Source organism: Coenobita brevimanus, chromosome 63, assembly GCF_032717465.1.
Source record: "Coenobita brevimanus isolate Jiangsu-jjx chromosome 63, ASM3271746v2, whole genome shotgun sequence".
Taxonomy (NCBI): domain Eukaryota; kingdom Metazoa; phylum Arthropoda; class Malacostraca; order Decapoda; family Coenobitidae; genus Coenobita; species Coenobita brevimanus.
The window spans coordinates 28,188,422-28,214,813 of NC_137016.1; the positions used below are offsets into that span (position 1 = coordinate 28,188,422).

Consider the following 26,392-nt stretch of genomic DNA (forward strand, 5'->3'; position numbering starts at 1 on the left):
CTTTACTTTAAGCAGCAGAAAGACCTTACCAATTCAATTTACATTCCTCCAGTTTTTACTGTTTTTCTGTACTTTCTGGCTAATTTTCAGGGTGGTAAATTGCCTTTTCCTGTTGAAAAAATTTCTCCCTATTGTTATCATCATGTTCCTTAAGTCATGCCTATGACTGTTTGTTTCCGGCATAATGGAAGAAACTTACTCAAAGAGTTCAAACGTGGATTTCGTTTTCCAATTTCCCAACTGGAGGTTAGGTTTGTTTAAATTACTGGTAGCTACGTTAAATTATTAGGCACTGTTAAGCTAGGTTAGGTTAGGTTAGGTTTAGTTAAACACTTAGGTTAGGACAATCCTTTCCACCACTGAGCTGGCGAATCAAATGAGTTGTCACTGCGGAATGGCTAAAAACAAAGGGAAAACAGATTTAACAAGAAATGTTTATTTACCTCCCCCAAAATAATTAGAAATATATAACAGACTATCAGGAAGAAGAAGAACTGATTTGAAGCACTACTGCTTAAAATGTATATTTACCCTATGTTACTTCAAGCCATCATCCCAAGTCAGCTGATAGTGGTCCCCAGCCTTCATCAGCAAGGCACTAGCCTGCTGATAACCTTCATAATTCTAAAGTTATACAGTAAATCACTTTCTACCATACTTTTGTTAATTTTGAACAGTGCAATATTGTGCAATAAAGACCAGAAAAATAATATACAGTATATTTTTCATGTTATAACCCTTTTGTCTTTGACCAAAGTTTCCCAATCTTGTTTTCACCACAGAAAGTTAACTTCACCAATTACAGTTTTCCCAACCAGGGTGGTTTTCAGGAACCTAACCCCTGTGGTTGGTTGGGGAGTTCTGAATAAATTTTTGTACAATGATACCACACTAAAGTATACCTTTATCTCTGCTTTAATTGATTTTCTTGTCTGTCTGGCCAAGGACCTTCTTCCTCTGGGCAAACATGTGAAGGTACAACATGGGGAAGCCTGAGGAAGGCAAAGAAAGGTTTTAAAACATTTTGCACATGCTATTCCCAACCATAATTACCAAAAGGAGAAAGCAAAAATGTAGAACTGTCAAACAGCACAATCCGTGAAATATGTTGCACAATCATAATATTTTAACACTTATGAACATTTCATTATGAAATATACAATGACATAATTACCAGTACACGTGAAACTAATCACATTTTCCTCTTGAAATACTTACCAGTACCCAGAAAACTATTTAATCATCCTATCATTATGAAATATATGATGGCAACTGGTACACGGAAAATTACAACTACTAATTTGTTAATTACAGTATACAAAAAATTAACACATGTATATTTTATTCTAGTGGTAGGTGGTGGCGACCATCATCCACTCACTTGATGTAGTACTGCCTACTTCTTCCTTAGCCTTTATCATTTTTTTTCTGTGCCTCCCCTCCTCTCTTCCTATTTCTCCCATCTTTCCTGTCACATCTTATTACTTTTCTTTCCTTTACAGGTGGCTTTACATTGAGTGACAAGCCAAATGGTTTCCTGTAAGCCAAGAAACCATTTACAATGCTGGGTGTAACCATATAACCAAACCATATGTGCTCCCTACGTGTCAGCAAGTGGGTTGGTGAAGGGTTAGTGCCCCTCCACGTAAAACAAATAACCCAAAGTCAAATGGCCACCCCTTACGGGATTATGGCGTCTGGCAAGACAGATAGATATTTACTCTATCTGGTTTACCCCTTCAATCCAATGGCATACTTTTGTATTTTATTCATGCAACCACCAGACAATTTTGTTATACATCTCTAGTAGTCAGACACCTTCTGGGAATGTGTGTTGTAGCTACTAATGTTTCTGCTGAGTCAGGGCTTCTAAAGGGCTCCAACATCACTGATGCATGGGAGAATGCTTTAAAGCTCATAAAAACTGGTAGATAACCCCATATTACGACTCTGAGGTGTATAAATCCTTAGCTGAAAATTATAATTTTGCAACCATCTTTTCTTATTTACAGCATTTTCACAGCTACCACACATTCTGGATATATTAATTTACTCAGTGCCTCCACATACTTCTATTCTTACTCCAAATGCTGTACATTTATTCTTAATCAGCATGCAGAACAATATCATGCTCAAACACCATTGTATTATTTCATGCATCAACCTTCAGTACTATTTTTACACTGTATTCCTGCCCAAGATACTCTGATGAACAATACTAAGTGGAATGGCCAAGTAAGGGCAATTGCTTGACTGAAGTTGATGGGTCTGCTCTGCCAGACAGACCACGGTTACTCTACAACAACAAGGAATAGCTATCCATATTCAGGTACACTGCACTTTCATTAACTACAGCAGACCCTTGTTGTATGATAAATTGCTTACACAATGACTAAAAAGTCTGAACATTTTTTCGATATACGATCACAGTTTCACTTACATCGCATGATCATTGTGATCCTGTATGAAGCCTCGCTGGTCAATGTATGATCACTATTTTCACTTATACAACTGCTGAATGCTGTCATTATCGGGTGTGTTAGTGTCAGTGATGGAACAATACTGTAATGCTAAGATCAAGCAACATGTGAAGCACAGTGAAGTGGAATGACTACCAGCTTAAATGAATTGGAAACTAATTTTTAGACTTACTTTTAGTGGTAACCAGCAAGTGTGGTGCAGGAAAGTGAAATAAATAGAAGTTTAGCTGAGTTGGAAACTTGTCTTTATACTCTGTTGGGCAGGTTACCCATGGCCAAAAACATATCCCCAATGAACCCACGTTATTAAATGACTCAATGCATAATAAATTGTTATGGATTTTTTACAAAGGCATCCTCATTGTACCATGAAGGCATGCTGTATTTCAGCCTTATAAGTCGCTTCTGTGCTGAATGAAATCTGTCCCCCGATTCAAAAGATTAATGAAGACTTTATCCTTCCAGCCTGTGGACCTTCTAAACTGTATACAGGGGAAGGAAGTCTAACAGGGAAATAAAATCTTGGACATTAGTACCTACAGTACAACCATACCCCAATATCCGATGAATCGATAACCAACTGTCCACTACACTGAACAGAAGAAATTGGGAAACATTTCCACAATCCAAACAGCCGTCGATTTGCTAGTCTGAACACCCTGCCCCTCCCTAGGTTTGAAACGAGCACATCTGAAAGCGGATGTGGTGCTGCATGAGGCTCTCCCCGTCCTCCCTCCATCCCTTCTCTTCTTCCCCCCTCCCTCATCCCCCCTCCATCCTCCGCAACACTAAGCATTGCCATGCGTGCCTCCCTCCCCATCCCCCATCCCTCCCCCACCCTGGTTATCTCCCCCACCCCTGGTTATCTCCCCCATCCCCCCACCCTCACCCACTCGTACTTGTCTCCCATATGTGTGTGTGTGTGTGTATTTACCTATTTGTAGTATACAGGAATTGAGCAATGCTTGTGTTGTCCTGTCTCCAAATCCACATTTATCAAGTCTACATACATGAATGTTTTTCTCTTGCACCACCTCTTTGTCTAAAGCCCTCTCCACACTATCGGGCACAAGCGAGCAGTTTACCTGTTGACGGGCTCACTGCTTGTGCCCGCGGGCACAAGTGGTGAGCCCGTCAACAGGCAAACTGCTCGCTTGTGCCCGCGGGCATTGCCCGCTAGTGTGGACAGGGCTTAAGTTGTTCCAAATATTTATGTATTTACCTAACATAACTAATTGTGATATACACGGAATGTGCTATGCTCGTGGGTTCCCACCGCTGTTTCTCAATAAGTCAAATTTAGCTTTAAACTCGTTTAAGTTTTTAGACTGGACGATCTCTTTGTCCAGGCTATTCCATAAGTCTATACTTCTGTAAGGAAAGCTATATTTCTTGATACCCTTCAAGCAGCTTGACTTTTTCAATTTCATTCCGTGTCCTCTTGTTGCTCTCTTATCCCATACAAACAGATCTTCTTTGTCAATTTTATCTACTCCCACCATGGTCCTGAACACTGCAATCATGTCTCCCCTCTTTCTCCTTTCCTCTAAGGAAGGCAAATCCATCTTTTCCTGCCTCTCTCTGTATGACAGGTCTGCCAGACTGGGGACCATCTTGGTTGCTGTTCTTTGTATTCTCTCAATCTTGTTTATATCTTTCTTTGTGTGTGTGTGTGTGTGTGTGTGTGTGTGTGTGAGTGTGTTCTTACCTTCTTACCTAATTGTATCTTTACAGGAATGAGTCATACTGTCCCATGTCTTAAACCATATTTATCATACATATCCTTAAATTTGTGAATTGTTTTGGCACACACTATTTCATTTGGTAGTGCATTCTGTTGATCAATTGCTCTGTTTGGGAAACTGAATTTCCTTACATCTTTATCACCTCTTTTCTTATGCAGTTTTTTGCAGTGTCCTCTTGCTGATGCTTCTCCATATGTTAAGTAATCATTTATGTCTATTTTCTCCTTCCCTGATATGCACTTATATAGCATTATCATGTCACCTCTTTTCCTTCTCTCCTGTAGTGTTGGTAGATTCAGTTTATTTAGTCTTTCTTTGAAGCTTAGGTCCCTTAAGCTTGGTATCCATCTTGTAGCGGCCCTTTGAACTTTTTCAATCTTGTCTATGTGTTTTTTGAGATGAGGACTCCAGACTACTGATGCATATTCCAGGGTTGGTCTAATGAATGATGTTATTATCCTTCTTAGCATGTCTTTATTTATGTATGTGAATGCTGTTCTCATATTTGCAAGCAGTGTATACATGTTCCGTACCTTCTCGCTGATGTGGTCAGCCGGAGACAGTCTGTTATTGATAATCACACCTAGGTCCTTCTCTCTTTCTGATGTGTATAGGGTTTTATTTCCTAACTTATAATCCCAATCAGGTCTTTTTCCACTTTTACCAAACTTGATGCCAACGGCCATACCACGTTGAGTACACCGCTTCCCGTCCGATCAGCGAAGTTAAGCAACGTTGGGTCTGGTTAGTACTTGGATGGGTGACCGCCTGGGAACACCAGATGCTGTTGGCATCCCTACGTGTCAAGTGGGGTTGGTGGAGGATTAGTGCCCCTCCCTGTAAAACAATTAACTCTAAGCCGTTGGCCACCCCGTTTGGGATACATGGCGTCTGGCAATGAATGAATGAATGAACCAAACTTGATTACATGACACTTGTCCACATTGAATTCCATTTGCCATGTATTACTCCATTCATGAAGTTTATTTAATTCTTCTTGTAGCTCTTTACAAGAGTCTGTGTTAGTAATTCTCCTTTGTATTTTTGCATCATCTGCAAACATATTCAGATAGCTCTCATTTCCAGTGTTACTGTTTATATCATTTATATACACTAAAAACATGATTGGTGCCAGCACTGAACCCTGTGGTACTCCACTAGTCACTTCTTTCCATGATGAGTAGTTTCCTCTTACTGTTCTCATTTCTCTTTTTATGATAAAATCTTGCATCCAACAAAACAGTTTGCCTCGAATTCCTCCTTGATGGTACAGTTTCCATAAAAGTCTTTGGTGTGGTACTGTGTCAAAAGCTTTCTTGAAATCTAAATAGATGCTGTCCACCCATCCTTCTCTTTCCTGTATTGTGTTTGTTACTCTGTCATAGTAGCTCAACAGATCAGTAACACATGATTTTCCTTTTCTGAAACCAAACTGTACTCAAGGATTTCTTGAAAATTAAAAATAATGGTTTACTTAACTCCTTTGCACATTCTCGTAGTACCCAACATGAAATTTCATCAGGACCACTTGTTTTTCCTCTGTCTAATTTACTTAACTCCTCCTGTATTACTTTTTCTGCTATTTGTATATCTGGTAGTATGTGTGGACATGCATGTTCCACATAGTCGCTCTCAAACTTTTTTTCTTCTGTAAAAACTAATTGGAAATTCTTATTTAGTGCTTCACAAATATCTTTCTCTTGTGTATAAGTGATTCCCTCGTCCGTAATGGATCGTATTATATCGTTTACTTTGGTTTTGCTTCTGATGTAGCTGTAAAACAGCTTTGGTTGATCACTACTTTTATTTATTATATCCTCCTCAAAATTCCCTCCTTATTCTTGTATAATCGTTTCTTGCCTGTTTGTAATTATTATACGCCCTTTCACTATTGTGTCTTCTGTATCTATTCCACAACAAATCTCTTCTTTCTTTTGATTTTTTACATTCTGTATTGAACCATTTCTGTATTTTCTTATCTGCTTCCTTGTGCTGTGGGATGTACTTCTGGACTCTTATTTCATAAAATTCACAAATTTTTTATATACAGCATTTAAATCTTGTCCTCTAAGCTCATTTTCCCAATCAACTTCTAAGAAATACTTCTTTAGGTCTTGATAATTTCCCTTTTTATAGTTTAGGTTCTTTTTGTAACTTTCATTGGTGTTAACTATGTCATATGCTATCCTGAAGTTGTAATTTAGTACTGCATGATCACTTTTGCCGAGTGGAGGGTGATATATTAAACTGTCAATATCATTTTCTTGCCTAGTAAATATTAGATCTAGCACTGAAAGTACATCGAGTCCTCTTTTTCTGGTGGTTTCCCTCACATGTTGCGTTAGGAAAAACTCTTGCACGAAATCCAGGAGCTTTTGGTCCCAACAGCTTTCTTGGCTAATTATATCTAGAGTATTCCAATTTATATTTGTATTAAAATCTCCAGTTAATATAATTCTTTCCGATTTCTCTTCCATTTTACGTAGTAATGATCTTAAACTCTGAATTGTACTCTCTGCCAGGTCCTCATATTCGTCTCTTTCCCATGTGTTTGATCTGGGTGGCATGTACAAATTGGCTACAATTACTTTCCCTTCAGATGTGTTGATCTCTACTGCAATCAGTTCTACTTGTGATGGTATATCTAGTTTTATTTCATTGACTTTTAGATTTTTCTTAGTTAATATCAAAATTCCTCCTCCTTTTTTTAAATTTCTGTCTCTTCTCCATATATTGTATTCCTCTAAGTTTAGTATGTCATTGGATATCCTTGGTGTTAATTTTGTTTCAGTTAGGCATATTATTTGTGGTTCATTTTCTCTGACATAATCATTCATCTCTAGTAATTTAGATACCATTCCATCCACATTTGAGTACATCAACTTTATCATCTTGTTTATATATTTGTCATGACATGGTTTTACTACCTTCCTCCTTTTTATTCCATCCTGTTTGTGTACCACTTTCGTACCTGCAATCCTATTACTTTGTAAAAAAATTTCTCCTCCTCTTCTGATCTTCCCTCATTTTTTGTTTTTGCTTCCTCCCTTTTCTCTTGCAGTAATTCCAGTTCCTCTTGTGTTAGGCATCTTTTTATCCATATATTTTTGAACTCCTCTTTTTCCATAAGATTCTTTGCATTTTTTAGTATCTCCTCCACAGTGTTTACACTCTGTAAAGTCACCTTTAGAGGTCTTGTCTTGCTTTTCTCGTATTTCCCTAACCTTTTGTGTTCCTCTATGTCTTTACTACAGATTTCCTCTGATACTTCTTTCAGTAAGCTCATTACATCTGCCATCTCCTTTTTGTCTCTTGTGATCTTGTTTTTTACTTCTTCCTCTTCTATACCAGTGATTACTATAGATTCGTTTATATCTACTGAATCTCTGACTAACTTTGGATTGTTTTGGATTATTCTTATCACTTCCTGTTTAATGCTTTTTTCCTCCACCCTTATTTCTAAGTCTTTCTTTACTTTCACCATTTCAGCATACGTGGTTTCCACATCATTTTTGTAGCTTTGCACAGCTTCATTCATCTGTGTTTTCTTCTCCTCAATATCACTGCTTTGGTCTATCAGACTACTTACTTGCCTAATTGTCTCTGTGTCATTTTTGAACTCTTCCATAACACTCTCGTGATTGACTACTGTACTTGCCATTTCACTCATTTTCTTCCTAAGTGTACTCAATTCCACTGTTAGTTCACTTATGGTTGTGTGTTTCTTGTTGGCCTCCCTTCCTAGTTTTTCTATTTCTTCCTTTTAAAAATCATCATTTTGCTTTCTACCTCTATCCCTTTTCTTTTCCAATTTGTTTTACTAAAGTATGTATCCATTTTGCAATACTAAAAGTACAGAGTATGTACTTACATTCCCCGTGCTGCTGTAGTCTAAACAAACCTCAGCTGACTTAGCGCATTCTTTCGTCTTGGTTCTCTTTTCTGTTTGAACAAGTCTTGTTTAAACTTTTATTTTTTTTTTATTTTTTTTTTTTTAAATGAAAAATCATTTAGTCTAACCTGGTACAGAGCTTGACTCATACAAAGCTACTAATTTAGGTAATGCCACTGGCCGTGTTGGTTCGGTATGAAGCGCCGATGTCGCACGTCTGCCTCCTTTGACTCTCTCTCTCTCTTCTGTGTGTGTGTGTGTGTGTGTGTGTGTGCGCATGCTCCTCCACCCCTGTTTGTCTCCCTTCTCATCCCCCCACCCTCCCCAACCCCCACTTGTCTCCCTGCTCCAAGCCAGCTTGTCTCCCTCTAGGCTCCCTGCCCTCCCCCACCGCTGCTTGTTTCCCTCCCCATCCCCCACTCTTGCTTGGTGTGCTTCCAGCTGCCTGTCATGCTGTCAGTTGTCCTGAAGCATCTCAACACTGCACGTCTCACCCACCTTACCTTCCTGCATGTGATGTTTGATGTCTCACTTTTTAGCAATAGTTACATCCATGAGGATAATAACATTACCTATGGCATATCTGTATCAGTCTCTGTTGACTGAGTAAGGTGTATGAGAGTTTGGGTTTGGGCCTGGAATGCATCTCTGGCTTTACTTCAGTACCTTATGGGGAAATTGTGCCAATATCCTACATACTCGCTGATCGAACACATTCACCGATGCGCAACACTGCTGGATATCGGGGTAGGCCTGTATAGTATATAGTGTTGTATGAAGCCAGTCCACTATAAGAGAGAGCAATTTACTTCATTGTTCATTATAGTACCGTACAGTATGTGCAATACATGTATTAAAAGCAAGACAACCAGGAAGAAATTTTAATGGCATTTGATATGAAGGCAGTTACACTTCTCTTAGTTTCTAGTGAAGCTATGCACTACTGTATACTCACATGGGATATAGAGCAGCATGATGATTATAAGCGCCCAGTAGAAGTCAAAGGCAAAGTTGAGCTTGTTGGGAAGTGTGACCGTGAAGGCATGTGTGCGAGCTATGACAGGCAGTGCAGTGTACATACACAGAAGTTCCCCTGTCACTCCCACTGGGTACAGCACAATAAAAAGTGTGTACCTGCCAAATACCCATACAACTGTAACATCTGTATGAAAGAAGGTTATGGCTGGGTTGCACTCTTTTAAACTTTCATTGTGCTGAATAACAAGTTTATACAAATCAGACTAGCTATCTTTTCAGAATGTATAGCTCTACAGTAGTGTTACAGAAAGTTTGATATGAATGGTAAAAATGTGAAGATTAATAATCCAGTACGTTATTAATAAAGCTAAAAAGTGGAATAATGTTCACAAAAAAATGCAAGAGATAAATTGCAGCACTGTACAATGTTCTACTATATGCTTATGCATACAACTGTCCTGTACAACTGACAATCACATAAAAACTGTTGTACAGTACATAAAAATTACTGTCATCAATGTCTTACTAGGAATGTTAATTAACCTCTGCATATCAAGTGAGTCCTCATTACACGCTGCTTTTTTTCAAGTTCTCTACTGCTAATAAGTCCTCAGTAAATTAAGCAATACTTGGCTTTTAAGATTTATTGTTACCAATGAAGATGATTATTGGCAGGTTTGTACAGATGTGGAATAAGAGAGAGACATATGAGGAAAGCAAGAAGGTGGAAGGGGTGATTGTGCTTCAAGAGTGTTAGGTACATTGTGATGGCACTGTATGAAATGAATATGAAAGGATGTGACGTGTTAGAAAGGGAAGGTGTGAAATGTATAAGGTGAGGTATGAATGCATGTTTAAGATGCAAACAAGGAACTGCATTGCTGGTAAGTGATGAGTGGCAGAGGGGGAGTGAATGACTGCAAATGTGTCAGCTTGAGTTGTATGTATGCCAAGTTCCAGTTCAGGAAGGTGAATGCGACAATGACTTGTAAAAACACCTCATGACGACTGGGACGAAGCAGAGAAAGACAGATTCTCAGATCAGCTGAGTGAAGTGATAGGAAAGATGCTCAGGATTTATAGTGTTTGTGATGGGTGACACAAATGAAGGAGTTGACACTGGTCCAGTGGATGATGTAATGGATTATTATAGAATATCAAGAGAGAATGAAGCACAACTGAAATGGATGTGTCAAGAAAGAAGCTTGTGCATTTGCAACTAACACATAAGCACAAAGATTCACACAAATATACATGGTACAGAAGGAAGGGAGACAGTGCAGAAAGGAGCCTGACTGATGGTGTGCTTGTAGAAAGAATGATGCTTTGAAGTGTTGCTGATATGAGGGTGGTGAGAGGACAGTGTGGAGGTCTGTCTGATCATATGATTGTTGCAAGCAAGTTTAAGGTGAAAGGAGTGTAATGGATAATGAGAAAGAAAAGCTGTTGGAGCAAAAGACTGAGAAACAAACGATTGGCAGATAAACATCATGCTGAAGTAATGGAGGAGCAGGAGTCAAATGAACTGGGAGCAAGTGGCCTGGGACAACTTGGGGAACACAAATGAGGAATGTTTATGTCAGAATGCCAAAGTGGCATGTAGGTAGTGTTATGAGATCAGTGAATCAGATAAAAGGTACAAAGTGATGGGATGAAGAGGTTTAACAACCAGTGGAGGAAAAGAAGACAAAGTGGGTAGAGAGAATACAGGAAAGGGATTCAAAAGAAAGAAGAGAGCACTCTTAAGTGTATGAAGCATGTAAATTTATGAGTAAAGATGAAAAAGGAGGAGGTAAATGATCTGGGAAGAAAATTAAATGCAAATCACTGTAAAATAAAAAATTGTTCTGGAATGAAGTGGAAATGGAGAGAATATTTTGAAAGGCTAATGAATGGGAATGATGCATGTATGGCAGCTATAAAATGACTGGTTTTGGTGGTGTACAGAGAAGGAATGCAATGCCAGGAAACATAATACTTGCAGAAGTGAAGAAAGCTGCGAAGCAGCTGAAGAATGGGAAAGCAGCAGGTGTAGGTGAGGTATGTGTAGATGATAAGTGTAGTGAAGAGATATATAGACATGGCTATGGAAGCATGGGTGAGTGAATCTGACCAAAAGAGCGGAAAAAAAAAAAAAAAAAAAAAAATAATCTGTGATTATATCCCTGTACGAGAATAAATGCATGCAAAGCGAGGGCAAAAATTAATATGGCACAGGTTATTGAGTGTTGTAGGAAAGGTACTGTATGTGGAAGAATTATCCCAAAGAAAGTAAGGGATATATCAGAAAGCCTAGTGAGTGATGCACATGGTGGCTTTAGAGTGGTAGAGGATACACAGATTAAATATCTGTAATGACATAGATAGTAAAGCAGGCGTGTGAGAAAGACTATATGGTATTTATGGCATTTATGGATTTGGATAAAGCATATGACAAGGTATGGTAAACAAAGAAGGCATATGGAAAATTCTGCAAATGTTTGGCACAGATGGCAAGCTACTGAATGTCATTAAGGGCTTCTATGATGTTAATGAAGTAAGGGTAAGGGTAGGTGGGCATTTAAGTGAATGGTTTAAGATCAGTGTTGACACGGGACAAGGTTATTCAATATACAGTATACAGTATATGGATGAGGTTATGAGAGAGGTACAAACACTAGTTACTGAGAGAGGGATGGTGTTGGTAATGAATGGTGAATATAGACTATCTCAATGTAGATGATGCAGTGCTGCCTGCAGATTGTGAACAAGGGTTTGGTAGAAAGATGCAGAGTTTTGTAGATGTTTTTGCACGTAATGCCTTATAAGTAAATGTGGATGACAGTAAAGTGATGATGACTCCCACTGTGATATTACTGCAAATGGAAAGAAACTTGAATGGGTGAGAGAGTTTTAGTATCTAGGTGCAGTGATGGGAATAAGGATTACTGTAAATGTGCAAAAGAAGTGGAAAGTGGAATGGGAACGAGAATGAAAGCAGCTGGTGCTATGAAGGACTTAATAAGACACAGAGGTCTGATTGTGGTGGCTGCATGATGCTTGCATGCATGAGTTTTAGTGCCTATGCTAACATACAAATACAAGACTATGGTTTGGCATGAAGTCACGAGTATGAGCTTTGGTGAAGGGATTGTTGAGGAATAAGTGTGGAGTTAAGAGAGTGGATAGGATGACAAATAATATGATCTGTGAAAGGTGTAGAGTAAGGAAGTCTTTGGATGATAGAGTAGAAGAAAGTGTACTGAGATAGTATGGTGGGTGTGAATAGGATGTTGAAAATGGTATACATATACCTGAGCTGGATCCATGGTGGTAGGAGGTGTAGTGGGCCAAGAAGGTGGACAGATATGGTAAATAACCGCATAAAAAAGATAAGAATGGAAGTTGTTAAGGCTAGGTAACTGACGAGAGATTAAGCCAACTGGATGAATTTTGTGCTGAGGAGTGTATGACCAAAGTTTGGCACCATCATTTAACCTGACAGTCATAGGAGTGACTCTGTCAGAGAGGTGGGTGTGAAGCTATGTCGTGAATTTTTTTGGCCTATCTGGTGGAGCCAGGATACCGGAGGATTGAATGGTGCATGAATAATAGTGTGGCCCATTCAACAAGCCAAATTTTGGTTAGTGTTTCATTCTGGCAAATTCTGGTTAGTGTCTCATTCTGGCAAATTTTGGTTAGTGTCTCATTCTGGCAAATTTTTGGTTAGTGTTGCATTTTATAAGGTTCTTTCTGGCTCTCTGGATTCTACCTCAACCCACCCTATGGTGGGAAGGAATGTTTGGCTGATGATGAAGAAGCTGATTTGCCAGTATCCTCTGCCATACAGTACCAACTGTATGTAAAAAGTCTGGACATTCTAAAACACATACTCAGCTTCAACTGGGGATTTGTTTTGTTTCATTTACAAAGGCTTCAACATGCTTGCATGCATTGGCCTTGGTCACCTATTGGCAGCTCTCCATGCTGTTCAATCTCTGGCAGCCTCCCTATTTAGTCCTATCCCTGAGGTCACACTCTATGACCTTATTCCAGGTCTTTTTTGGGCCTGCTTCTCACATTCCTACTCCCAATGTTAACACTTATCACTTTCTGCACCCAACTGTCATTCCCCATCCTCTCCACATGCACAAACCATCTCAATCTTCCTCCTCTCATCACAACACCAATACACTCCAGTCCCATCCTTCCTCGAAACTCTTCCATTGTAAACCCAGCCCCCTGGGCCTCGCATTCAAGGACACACTGCACATCCACCTAATCAGTGTCATTTCTGACTGTTTGAGCCTGCTAGTATCCTCTTCCTTTACTGCCCAGGTCTCACCATAATACAGCATTACACTCCCAACACATGCTGCATACAAAGATCCCTTAGAACAAAGGAAGAGCCCTCTTAATGTCAGAAGAGGCAACAGCTCCCTGAATTTCTTCCAACCACTCCTCACTCTAGTCACAGAGCTAGCTCCAGCTCCAGCTCCACCTCCAGCACATAACATATCTCCCAAGAAACAAAGCTCTTCCACACACTCAAGAGGCTCACCAGCAAGTTCAATCTTTTTGCACCCAGCAGTTTCCACATGCCCTCCCCAACACACCACACACATGAAATCAGCATTATCTTGCAGTCTACCTTTAATACCACTATATCTCTTCGACACCCACTTATCACAAACACTGCATAACATGGAATTACATCCCATGCCCTTGTGGCATGCTGCACATGGTCATCCTCCCTCTTCTCTGACTACCGTCAGTCAGCCACCAACCCTAGATATCATAGCTTTCTTTTTATCTGCATTTACTTTCAAGCCCTTGGGACCATACCATGTCTTCACTTCCTAAATCTTTCCTCTGCCTCCCTTTCATTCTCTGCAGTCAACACCACCATGTATGTACTATTAAGTCTATGTAGTATTAAGTCTAACAAAAGTGGAGCATGTATATACCTAAGGAATCTGATGAAGACACTTAGGGTGTTAAGGAAACAGTATGAATATCTACACTATTAATTATAACAATACTGGAGGATTTGTTTACCTTAAGAATGTGATGAAGTATGGGATATCCTTGTAGATGTTGAGGAACTAGCAATACTTCTAAAGTACTATTATTGTAATTCTAACAAAAGTGGAATGTTTGTTTACCTTAGGAATGTGATGAAGTATGGGACATGCTTGAGGATGTTGAGGAAATAGTAGGAATATCTGATGACCTCAGTAACACTCCACGCTACCAGCAACAGCGGCAGGCCTGCATATGGTACACACCCATTGTCATTATGTCACTGTTGTAACCACTACACTTGCTCAGAATGGCACAACTTTCAGAGAGGTGTATCTCCTGAGGTTAGCATTTTAGCCAAGAATGTCATCACTTACCGATGCTTGCATGAGTTTCCTTAAAAGGTACCAGTACAAGCCAGAGGACAGTAAGACGTGAGAAAACCTGTGGCAGCACTACCCCCACGCTGGATGGCACCAAGCCCACTGCTGAATGTACAATCTGTTCAACAGACACAAAGCATGTCAAGTTTTGGAATTAATTATATACTGCATCTGGTATCTTCATAATCATCCTAACCCATTTCCCACTAAAGAATGGAATGAATAATAAAACTTACAACCTAGCCATGCAGTAGTTTGGACAAGACTGTAACACATGATCCTCATGATCCATATGCTACTCCCACTCCATCACCACCAACTACCATATATCTAGTAATAAGTTTGTGATACAGTCAGACCCCTACTTATGAAAGATCGACCTACGAAAAACCTGCAGATCCGAAAAGTGTGTGTGTGTGTGTGTGGGGGGGGGGAGGCGGGTCAGTCATAGCAAGGAAGGATGGAGTCAGGTGAAGACACTAACATGGAAATGAGGTGATAATTGCAGTTCAGGGAAGGGTAGGGGATAAGTGGAGTGGAGACAATAATGGGCTTTATTCTTGGGGGGGGGGGGAGAGAGAGAGAGAGAGAGAGAGAGAGAGAGAGAGAGAGAGAGAGAGAGAGAGAGAGAGAGAGAGAGAGAGAGAGAGAGAGAGGGGGGGGGGGATAGCACATTTATTGGTATGGTGTAAAAAGGCGATGGGGTAGAGGGAAAGAACTTTGACCTCAGTAATTATGGGATTAGGGTTGGGTTGGGGGGGGGGAGAGAGAGAGAGAGAGAGAGAGAGAGAGAGAGAGAGAGAGAGGGGGATAGCACATTGATTGGTATGTAGAAAGGCAATGGGGTAAAGAACTTTGACCTCAGTAATTATGGGATTAGGGTTGGGTTGGGTTGGGGAGAGAGAGAGAGAGAGAGAGAGATATGGACTTACGAAAAAAACGACTAACAAAAGACCTTTAACCCCTAAAGTACTAATAGGATCGATTGATCCTTTTTCAGGATTACGCAAGATACCGAATGTGATCGATAGAGGAGCCTTTGTGAAAAATTGTGGACACTAGGCTTCAGACCAATTGTGACATATTGAAGTAAACCAACGAGAACTAAGTCCTGAGTAAGGAGGGGGGAGGATCCAGGTCCGTACCCATGGTGAAGGGGGGGTGATTCCCCCACTGCCCTCTCGCTGCCTTCCTCTACCCCAACACCTTTGTTCCCTCTCCCCCTCCCTCGCCTCTGACCGCTTCCTGCTCCCTCCCTCCCGCTCCCCCACCATCCTCCATCACGCCACTGTGGTTCCACCCCCCTTTCCTCCCCTCCCTGTCTCCCTGGGAGGGTTATATCCCCCATACCCACACTCCACACCCCTGTACTCCCTCTCTGCCTTCCTCTTTCTCTTGTGCTGTCTGTCTCCCACCTTTATACCCCTGTACCTCCCCTTCAGGCCTCTCCTCACCCCACCCCCACCCCCTATAGTATGCCATCCACTTACAACTCCCCTCCCCCCCTGCCTAGAGTATTATACATCATTGTTACTATTCATGTCACGTGTTTTCATTCAATACCAGATTATTGTTTGTGTAATTGTATACACTGATGCATGAAACATAGAATGTATGTTTTTTAATGTTTTTTTATGAATCTCCGTGTATATATCATAATGTTTCCTGTAAATGTTAGCAATGTTTGTTTTTTATAATAATAAATTGTGTATTTGTGTGTTTATCTTTCTCTTACACCATTACCATTATTTGGCATGCTTTAGCTTTTTTTTCCCCTTGAAATTCTTACAGCTACTTGATTTGACAGCTCTGAGGGGAGGGGATGGGGGAGAAGGGGTGAGGGGGAGTGGGTGTTGGGGTGTGTGAGTAACACCAAGAAAAAGATTTTGCATGCTTTTGCTCAATTTTTTTTTTTTTTAATTTTGACAGCTACACAGCTATGAGGGAAGGGGATGGGGGAGGGAAGCTGGGGAGGGAAGAAATGTGTTGGGAGTGAGCGAGGAACACCAACATAATTATTGTGCATGGTATTGTTTGGGGGGGGGGGAATGAACTGGAAAATTCTGAAGGGGGGATAGTGGGAGGGGAGGAAGGGAAGGGGGGTGGGAGTGCACAGAAAACTGGAGTCGCCCCGCCTGGAAGGGTAACTTTTTTCAACTTTGACGGGCTATAGTTCGTGAACCAGTTGGTCTAAAATGCTCTGGTTTGTGGCATAAAGTGTGTAAATTCAAGCTCTTAACCTGGGCATAAAACTTTTTACTTCTGCAAGAGCAGAAAAATCGGCTCCATGTATAGATTTTCACAGCAATACGGGAGTTAAGAACCAATTATTTTCGTATGAGGGGAATTAAGTTACAGATGAGTTTTCCTACACCTGATGGCATATATAAAACAACTAAATGTATGAATGACTTTTTTTAAATATTCTGTAGCTAACATAACTTTACTCCTTTAAAAAATGGATCAGCATAAAGAGAACAAATAAGAGACCTACCTCAAGGAAAGCAAGAGACTGGTATATTTTGAGAACAGTGGAAGTGGTCTCCCAGAGTCCCTTCACAGATCCCTCATCCAACAAGTGATTCACTGTCTGAATCAACACAATCAACCATCTGCAAACACATAATCATTAAATCATATACCATATAATCAGTTTTCAGTCATGTGCCACTTAGCGTCCATGATACTTTCTGAAAAATAGGACATTAAGTGATCTGGTCACTACGCGATCAACCATAACTTATGCACCACATACTGTATATTGTACCATACACAGTAGATGCTTGATTTAACCAACATCAATTTAGCAGAAGCCCAAGATAATGGAATAATTTTTTCCCAGTATTTTTTTGCCCAATTTAATGGAAAATTTCTGTTAACCCGCCACGAGCCAGTGCCATTTTAATACGGTCTGACATAATTCCGCGGCCAGTCCTAGTGCCGTTTTAAAACAGTTTAAAATAGAAAAATTCACTGTGACCGCATTTTTCAAGATTTGCAAGTAAAAATTGGCAGGCATGTATGGTAACTGTTCCTTTACCATCCCCCAGGATGTCAAAGCCATACACCCAGTCACTCCCCCCCTCATCTCGCTCTGCCTGTGTGCCTCACCCAGTGCTGTACATAGTGAAGGCATTTTGTAAATATTTTCACGTAAGTGTAGGTTGTAAATATTTTCTTGTAAGCAGAAGGACTATATAGTGAAGTCAAGTTGTAAATACCTTCTTGTAAGTGCCAGAACTGTGGATAATGAAGTCAGGTTGTAATTCACCGGGTCGGTCAGGATCACTTGATGGTCGTGATCGTCAGCTTTTACCCTTCCGGAAGGGAGCTGAGAGCTCATATAGTCCGATCTAAGGGCAAGGCTGTGACCTTCACACACGCACACACCCGTCCCCTTGCTCAAGGGGGACAGTAACCACCCACTTCGTCAGTGAAACTTTTCGCAACCTGAGCGAGGCTCGAACTCCCGTCCACCAGTTGGCAAGCAAGAACGTTACCACTGCACCAGCTTCAAGTGTACAATAATGCATTGTGATAGATGTTGAAGTAATAAGTAATCAGAAAAAAGTACTTAACATTGCTATACCTTCCCAGCATAAATACCTGAGTATACCTTACACAGATAATGGCTTTCTCTCACCTACGTGGTGAGTGTGAGAGAGCAACTATACCTGTATATGAGTATGCAGGACACAATAAAACCCATTTCCGAGCTTCAGTGAGCATTTTAATGGTGAAATTCGTTGTTTTCACATCAAAATCTATCATTTTAGGGAAAAAAAAAAAAAAAAAAAAAAAAAAAGGGTCAAAAAATGGCCAGCACGGAGGCGACCCATAGGGCCAAAAATAGCTGGCACGCGGTGGGTTAACATGAGTAAAATTTCGTTGAGGAAATTCCATTCCAAAAACCACCAAATTACCACAAAAAGTCCCGTAAATCAAGTGCAGCATCTAGGTCATACCGGAAACACTTCCCTTACTGGTGGCGTGTGGTGTTGCCACATGTCCCCGCCAAGCTGCTTGGGCAGTGGCGGGGACTTGGCGACATCACTCGGCCCAAGCAGTCTTCACGTGATCCCCCAACTGCAAACAACTGCTCCCCGCTTATGTGGCTTTGCCTTGGTACTGCGGCCTTATTTGTGTTTTTTTTCAGTGAACCAAAGTTTTCATGAACCATGCCCAAGCTTCAGGAAAAGAAGGGGAGGGTGAGGCTTTCTTTTTTTCTTTTTTCATTTTTCCATCCTCTAATCATCCATGGAAATAATTGAGAAGATGGAGGGCCATCCCTGATGCTCCCCAGCCCCTCTGTCACCCCTGTACCACTTTGCATCTTGATGGAGGGTGACTCTGACAGTGACCACCCCCAGCCCTGACACAGGTTTGGGAGCCAGTATGGCTACCTGTATCAGGCATATTTCTGCAACAAGTGCAGGACCCCTACTTTTGGTGGTAAGCATTACTGTTGTTTACCATCCCTATTTACTGCTGTATACTATTTGGGTCACTACTACCATCACCTTATTATCTGTGTAGATAATTTATTACTATGTCATTATTGGATGTATCACTGTTAACCTGTACACAATAATGCATTTAAGTCTATCAATCTATCTATCTATCTATCTATAGCGCGACGCCCTAATCCCACAAAGGGTGGCTGCAGACAAAACGCCTCCAAGTCGCTCTGTCACCCACCATTTGACTACCCTCCCCCCAACTCACTCCCCCCTCCCTCATATACCTCTTAACTCCATCCCTCCACCTCATCCTCAGTCTATCCCTCCCTCTCCCTCCCTCCACCTCACCTACATACACCCTCTTAGTCGGTCTTTCATTCTCCATTCTCTCCACATTAATTATGGGTTCAGGCTATTAACAAGTATAAAATAATGCATTTAAGTGGCGGCATTAATTATGGCTTCAGACTGCTGTGTGTAGTAATGAGAGATAGCATAGTTTGCTAGGTTTGGTTGCGCATTGTCAGTAATTCAGCTTGACCAATGCCTTCAAGGATTTAGCGGAAAGAACCTCAAAATACCAGAAAAGTTTCCATTATATTGTGCCTTGGTTACGGAACTCAATTTTGCAGAAAATTAGAGAAAATGGAATAGGGGCTGGCTGAATTAGTTAGTTAAATTGAGCATCCACTGTATACGGTATTATGTACTGTACATTACTTTTAAAGTACAGTAGAGTATAAAAAAAAAAAAAGACAAAAATACTATCTATCTATCCAGTACATCTATTGCCAAACACCTTTATCCCATAAGGGGTGGCCACAAGACAAATCATCTCCATGTCATCCTATTCCCTGCCATCTCACTGCCCTGCTCACAGCTCACATCCCACTCTCTTATATATCTCTCCACTCCATTCCTCCATATCATCCTTGGCCTCCCCCTCCCTCTACCCCCCTCCACCTCACTCACATGCACTCTCCTCGTCAGTCTCTCGCTCTTAATCCTCTCCACATGGCCAACCACCTCAATGTGTTTCTCCTAATGCTTCCAATCACATCCATATACACACCACAATGCTTCTTCACTTCCTCATTTGTCAGTCTGTCTCTCCATGTGACTCCACATGCTCCACTTGAATAACTCATTTCCATTGCTCTCACTCCTGACTTGTGTCCCTCCAACAAGGTCCAAGCTTCACTTCCATACGTTAGAACTGGCATCACAATACTGTCATGGAGTAACTTTTTCATTTCCATGCTCACTTCCCTGTTTCTTATCAGTGCTTTCAAAGAACCAGAAACCTTTCTTCCTTGTTGTATCTTTTGAAGCACTTCACCCTCTAAACTTCCATCCTTATTCATCACACTACCCAAGTACTTAAATGCACTCACATTTTTCATTCCCTCCTCATCCAACCTCACTGTACAATGTGACTTCATTTCTCTCAAAGACCATACCTTTACTCTTCTCTATATTCACCTTTACATTCTGTTTCTTACACACTCTCCCAAACTCATTCACCAAGCCTTGAAGATCCCCTTTGTCTTCACTTAACAACACAGTATCATCTGCAAACGACAGTACAGGGAATTTCCACACACTGCCCTCTCTCATTAGGGCTGCTCCAAAATCCGCTGCCCTACCTTGTATCTCTTTTATAACCCCATCCATATACTGACTGAACAACCATGGAGACATGACACATCCCTGTTTCAATCCAACCTTCAAACAGAAAAATTCACTCAGTTCACTGTCTACATGCATTGCAGCCTTAGCACCCTCGTACATACGCTTCACAGCATTCAACAACTTCCCATTTACTCAATATATTCTTAATACTTTCCACAATCCTTGTCTATCCACCCAGTCATATGCTTTCTCCAAACCCAAGAAGGCTGCATACAGCTTCTTTCCCTTCTCTAAAAACTTTCCCACTATACGAGATGCATATCTGGTCTACACAACCTCCTTCCTCCCTAAAACCTCCCTGTTCTTCTCCAACTAATTCCTCCATTATTTTCCTAACTTTGTTAAATAAGTATCCTACTATTAACTTTCCCTATTACACTAAGAAGACAAATAACCCTATGATTACCACAAACTTCTTTTCCCCCCTTTTCTTTTCTACAAGGGAATAATTATACATGACTTCCAATCCTTTGGAACTTTACCTTCCACCCAGGCCAATCTGCACATCTTCCACATCCATTCTACTGCTATCTCTCTGCCAAGCTTCAGCATTTCACCACACACTCCATCAATTCCTGGGGCTTTCCCCATTTTGACTTTCTTCACTGCTTCCACAACTTCCATCCTACCGATTTCTTCATCTCTTCTCACATCCCTCCTTCTCCCAGCATTCCCCAGGCACTTATACACACATTACTTTCATTCTCTATGTCCAACAATTCTTTAAGGTGTTCTCCCCCTCTACCCACTTTTTTTTCCCTTCTTCACTAGAAATATACCATTTTAATCTTTCACTCACCAATTAACTTTTGTAACATCCTGTTTAACTCTCTTTATCTCTCTCCAGAACATTTTCTTACATTCTCTCCACTTTACACTCAACTTCTTTCCAATTTCCTCATCCACTTTCTTCTTACTCTCTCTTACTAATTTATATATTTCTCTCTTCCTCTCTACATATAACTCTCTCTTCTGTCTCTCACCTTCCTCCACACCCCTGTTTTTCATCCACTCACTATATGCTTTCTTCTTTTATGCCACAGCCTACCTCACTTCTTCATTCCACCATACTGTTCCTTGCACCCCCACAAACCACCTTACATGCTGCACAGATTTCTTCTGTGAATATCTTGCACACACCTTCCACGTCCCCCATCTGCTCCAAATCATATTAACCCAATCGGTCCTCCATATCTCCCTTATATTCTGCCTTTTTTCCATCCTCTTGTAACCTTTCCATCCTCCTTGTAAGAACTACTTCCTCCTGTCCTTCCCTTCATCTCTTCCTCTACTTCATTTCAACCTTGACTTTTACCACAGAAAGTCCACTCCCCCAACCTCTATATGCTCTTGCATCCCTTACACACCTTCTCATTCTATCATCCATACACATACATAATCAACCTCTGCCTTCCATTCATTCAGTTCACCATCCACCCTTCTCATCACTCGCCATGTATACCTGTGGATCATTTTGTGTCTGAAGAGGGTATTGGCTATCACCAACCCTCTCCCAGCACAGATGTCCACTAGAGCACTGCCATTCTCATCCACTTCTGCAGGCACACCCCCACTCACCAACTGCTCCATCCACCTCCACATTCCCTTCTTTTCCATCCATATCTCCAATAAAAAATCCTCTCTCATTCCTTTCGCACTTTTCCATGCATGCCTCCACATTTGTCCAGAACTCTTCTTTCACTCTGGTTGCACGATCTTGCGGTGGCGCATACACACACACAGTCGCCCACATTTGTAGTCCAACTTTCAATCTTACCCACGCAGTTCTTCAGCCAACCGATCCATACTCTCTTATATTCTCCTTCCATCTCTCGCACAAAACAAAACACACTCCTTCATTTGCCCCCTCATTCTCACCCACTCCCGTGTGTATATCCTATCCATACTCCCATTCTCTCACACTCTCACCTCTTCAATTAGTTTCAGTTAATCCACATACATCCACTTCTGCACCCTCAAGCACCTGCGCAATAATACATAGCCTATAAAATATGTGACTGGCCATGACTGCCTGCAGCTGGTGTTGATGATACTGTTATATGATAAACGTTTTCCTGCTTGTTAGGTAACTTTTTCTTGCTTTTTGGATTAATTTTTACTAGTTTGATGTAAGTACGGAAAAAAAGAAAAATATTAAGACATTTGAAAAGTACTACAGTGTATCACTGTAGGTTATACATGCACTGCGTATCATACAGCTGGCAGTGTAATCGCTTTGTTTTGGGATGCTGGCTGGCCGTCATGCAGTAACACTGCTATGTGCCCGCATACACTTGCTACATCTTGTTCTTCGGATGTTTTTTTTTCTCTCTCTCTCTGTTATATTCTTATGGGTCTCCGGACATTAAAGCAAAAAGATGCTGTATGGTAGGAAGTTAAGTGGCGCATGGCTGTACAAGAAATACAATGACCATATTGGAGGGGAAAAAATACTGTACAGTACATGTACATTGTGAGACTGAAACTGAAACACAGAGTTATGTTAGGCTATCTTTCTTATAAATAAGGTTATATAAAGCTTTGCTTGGTCATTCTTTTATAGAGGCTCCAACAGGTTGCATGTACTGGGTATATCACTTAATGCTCCATCACTAGCAGCCTCTCCATCCAGTCCCTAATTCCTGAGGTCAACTTCTATGACTTCATCCCAAGTCTTTTTCAGCCTATCTCTCGCATATCTACTCTCAACATTCAGACCTCTCACTCTCCACACCTACCTGTTATCCTCCATGCTCTCCACATGCCCAAACCATCTAAATCCACCCCTTCTCATTACAACAATAATACATTTACTGGTAAGTCCCATCCTTCCTCTCAATTCATAATCTTAACCCCTGCATCACGCCTGTCATATAAGGATACACTATACATCCATCTAATTATTGTAATCTCATCTCTGTATGTCTGAACCTGTGAATATCCCCCTTCACTGCCCAAGTCTCACTACCATGCAGCATTACATTCCTAACACATTTGCTACATACAAGAACCCCTTAGCGTGGAGGGAGAGCCCTCTTAATATGAGTTAATATGAAGTAAAAAAAATCTTATGTGAATACCTCATCACTCTATTTCCCAATGCTGCATCCTGTGAAAAGTGGTCTGGGGTAGAGGGGGGGAAACATATTTGTATCTACTCTGCAATGACCATTCCTCTCACTTTGCCCTCCCTCACTTAGCTTGTCTCCCATCTAATCTCTCCTCTCTCCACCCCCCTTCCACCCAATCTATCATACTACTTTCTCTTAGGCAGTCTCACTCTTCACCTACTCCACATGGGCAAATAATTTCATGAGTACTGTAGCTGTTTATTTTTACTTTTCACACTACAATGATCTTAACACCACATTCTCTAAGATTCAATTAATTTGTCCATCTATCATTCCTGGTCACTCCACAAGCACTTCTGGGGTAACTTTATTAATGACTTTCACTCCTACAGGCCACAGTGGCTCCATGGTTATTGCATTCACTTTATGTTTTGCATTCCCTATTACGTAACACAGTCTTCCAGCCACCAGCCACCCATGGCATCCTTTAAATTATGATTTTTTTTTTTTTTTCCTGCACACACTTTCCTTCTGTTGATCTTCATCACCTCTCACCAGATACAGTAAAAGTCCTATTATTCGGCAGCTGATTATTCGGTAGATCCGACATTTCGGCAGTTTTGAGAAATAGTCCCATTTACGAAAATCTTTTATTGTTCGGCAGATGTCTGGAATCATCTCGGCAGTCCAGGAAGTCTTATCTGTGACTTGTTGGCCTAATGTTTCATTACACTTCTGTATGTTCACTTATTTCTATATTTTCAGATTCAGGTATAGTATTGTACTGATTACAACATTGCACAGTATCATACAGTACAGTAACCACCTCTACCAAATTAGTGAGGGTTACATTCCAAGCCCCCTCGCTAATTCTTGAAATTCGTTCGTTCTTGACACTTTCCTGAAAATGACATTTACCGGCAACTGGGTAGCCCATGAACCACTGATACTGTAATGCATTACCCATAAATAAATGTTGCCTGTTAAATCAGTTTCCCCGTTGTTTTTAGCTGTATGGCTGTGACAGCTCGTAGTATTTTTATTCTTCAGCATACTGGCGGAAGGAACTGTCCTGTTTAACTAAACCTAACCTAACCGAGTTTAACTGTACCTAATAATTTAACCAAAGCTAACCTAACCAGTCAGAATATACTTAAAAATAAACTGGAGGAATATGAATTGCTAAGGTCTTTCTGATGAAAGTTAAACGTACATTTAGCGCTCATTCTTTTGTTCGTTTTTGTGTTTAATGTGAAAGAGAGAGTATTGATGCAAACAGTAATATATCCCATTAACCCCTTAATAACCTCCGGCACTGAACAACCCTTTACAGTGATGTCAAGTTAGTGTGAGCTATAGAAAGAAAACTGAACAATTATGGGGAGGGAATGAAGGTCACTGGTATGTTTACACGACACTATGCTACGATTCCAAGCGGTCAGGGGGTTAGTTAATCTCAGATGTTTTTGCCCATTTGGTAAATGCACCGTAACTTCATCAATTTTTCCGTGACTCGTAGCGAATCATAGCATGGGTTTAGGAAGCTAAGTAACACATTGCTAGGTGAGCCAGACGATTATCTTCACATCTTTAAGAAAAATAAATTGATTTCAGAAGAATGGAAGACACTTACTCTACGTACTCAGAGAGGGATTAAATTTCCTCCATTTTCTTAAAGATGTGAAGATAATCGCCTGGCGCACCTAATGTGTTATTTAGTTCTTAAACCCTTGCTATGATTCACGGGAGAAATTACAAAGTTACGGTGCATGTACCACATGGGCGAAAACATCTGAGATTAACTGATCCCCTGCCTGCTTGGAATCGTAGCGCAGAGTTGTGTAAACATACCAGTGACCTTCGTTCCCTTCCCATAATTGTTCACAGTTTTTCATAGCTCACTAACTTGACATCACTGACATTGGTACTGTAAAGGGTTGTTCAATGCCGGAGATTATTAAGGGGTTAATGGAATACATTACTGTTTGCATCAATACTCTCCCTTTCACATGTAAACAAAAAAATCAACAAAAGAATGAGTGCTAAATATACGTTTAACACCCATCAGAAAGACCTTATCAAGTCATATTCCTTCACTTTATTTTATGTAAAAAGTACTGTATACAGTAGTCACTCCAAACATATTTGTAATAATAAAAATAGTGATGAGTTCACCAATATAAGTGATGTACTGAGCTGGTAGGTAATATTCCATATCATTTCGGCCATCCAGGAAGTGTTTTCTGACTTGTATTACACTCGTATATGTTCACTAATTTATATATATACTGTATTTCAGATTCAGGTATAGTACCGTACTGACTGCAGTATTGTACAGTATACAGTACTCTCTCCAAACACAGTTATAATATCATAAGTGGTGATGACAGTGTTCACCAATATATTTAAGGTACTGAGTGAGTAGGTTTTTTGATTATTTGGCAAATCCAATTTCTCGGCATCATCCCGGTCCCATAGATGCCGAATAATAGGACTTTCACTGTACATAGGTACTGTAGTACAATGTTTCTCTAACTAATGATTTATCAGATTTAACTATACATTACTATATCTCACTTCATTTTGCTTTCTAATCAATAAAGCAAACAAGTACAATAAAAAGCTACCTGTACGTGTAAAATTAAATGTAAAACTGAAGGCACTTTATATAAAATTTATGACCGGGAGAG

At 40.5% G+C, this 26,392-nt stretch overlaps 1 protein-coding gene and 1 non-coding gene across 2 annotated transcripts in view; one reads left to right on the forward strand and one right to left on the reverse strand.

The window, feature by feature from the left end:
* Positions 1-384: 384 nt before the first annotated feature.
* The window catches only part of Hacd1 (3-hydroxyacyl-CoA dehydratase 1), a 42,759-nt gene continuing 16,751 nt past the window's right edge, over positions 385-26,392 (reverse strand). The window contains exons 2-6 of the mRNA XM_080275836.1: positions 16,974-17,091; positions 14,474-14,597; positions 14,240-14,345; positions 9,073-9,251; positions 385-992 (exon numbers count right to left, since the gene is read on the reverse strand). Coding sequence (XP_080131962.1) covers positions 916-992; positions 9,073-9,251; positions 14,240-14,345; positions 14,474-14,597; positions 16,974-17,091 — 604 coding nt within the window. The 3' untranslated portion in view covers positions 385-915. The remainder of the gene's footprint in view (positions 993-9,072; positions 9,252-14,239; positions 14,346-14,473; positions 14,598-16,973; positions 17,092-26,392) is intronic.
* Positions 4,900-5,018, forward strand: LOC145404530 (5S ribosomal RNA). The gene has a single exon (XR_013898187.1). It is a non-coding gene; the product is annotated as a 5S ribosomal RNA (ribosomal RNA).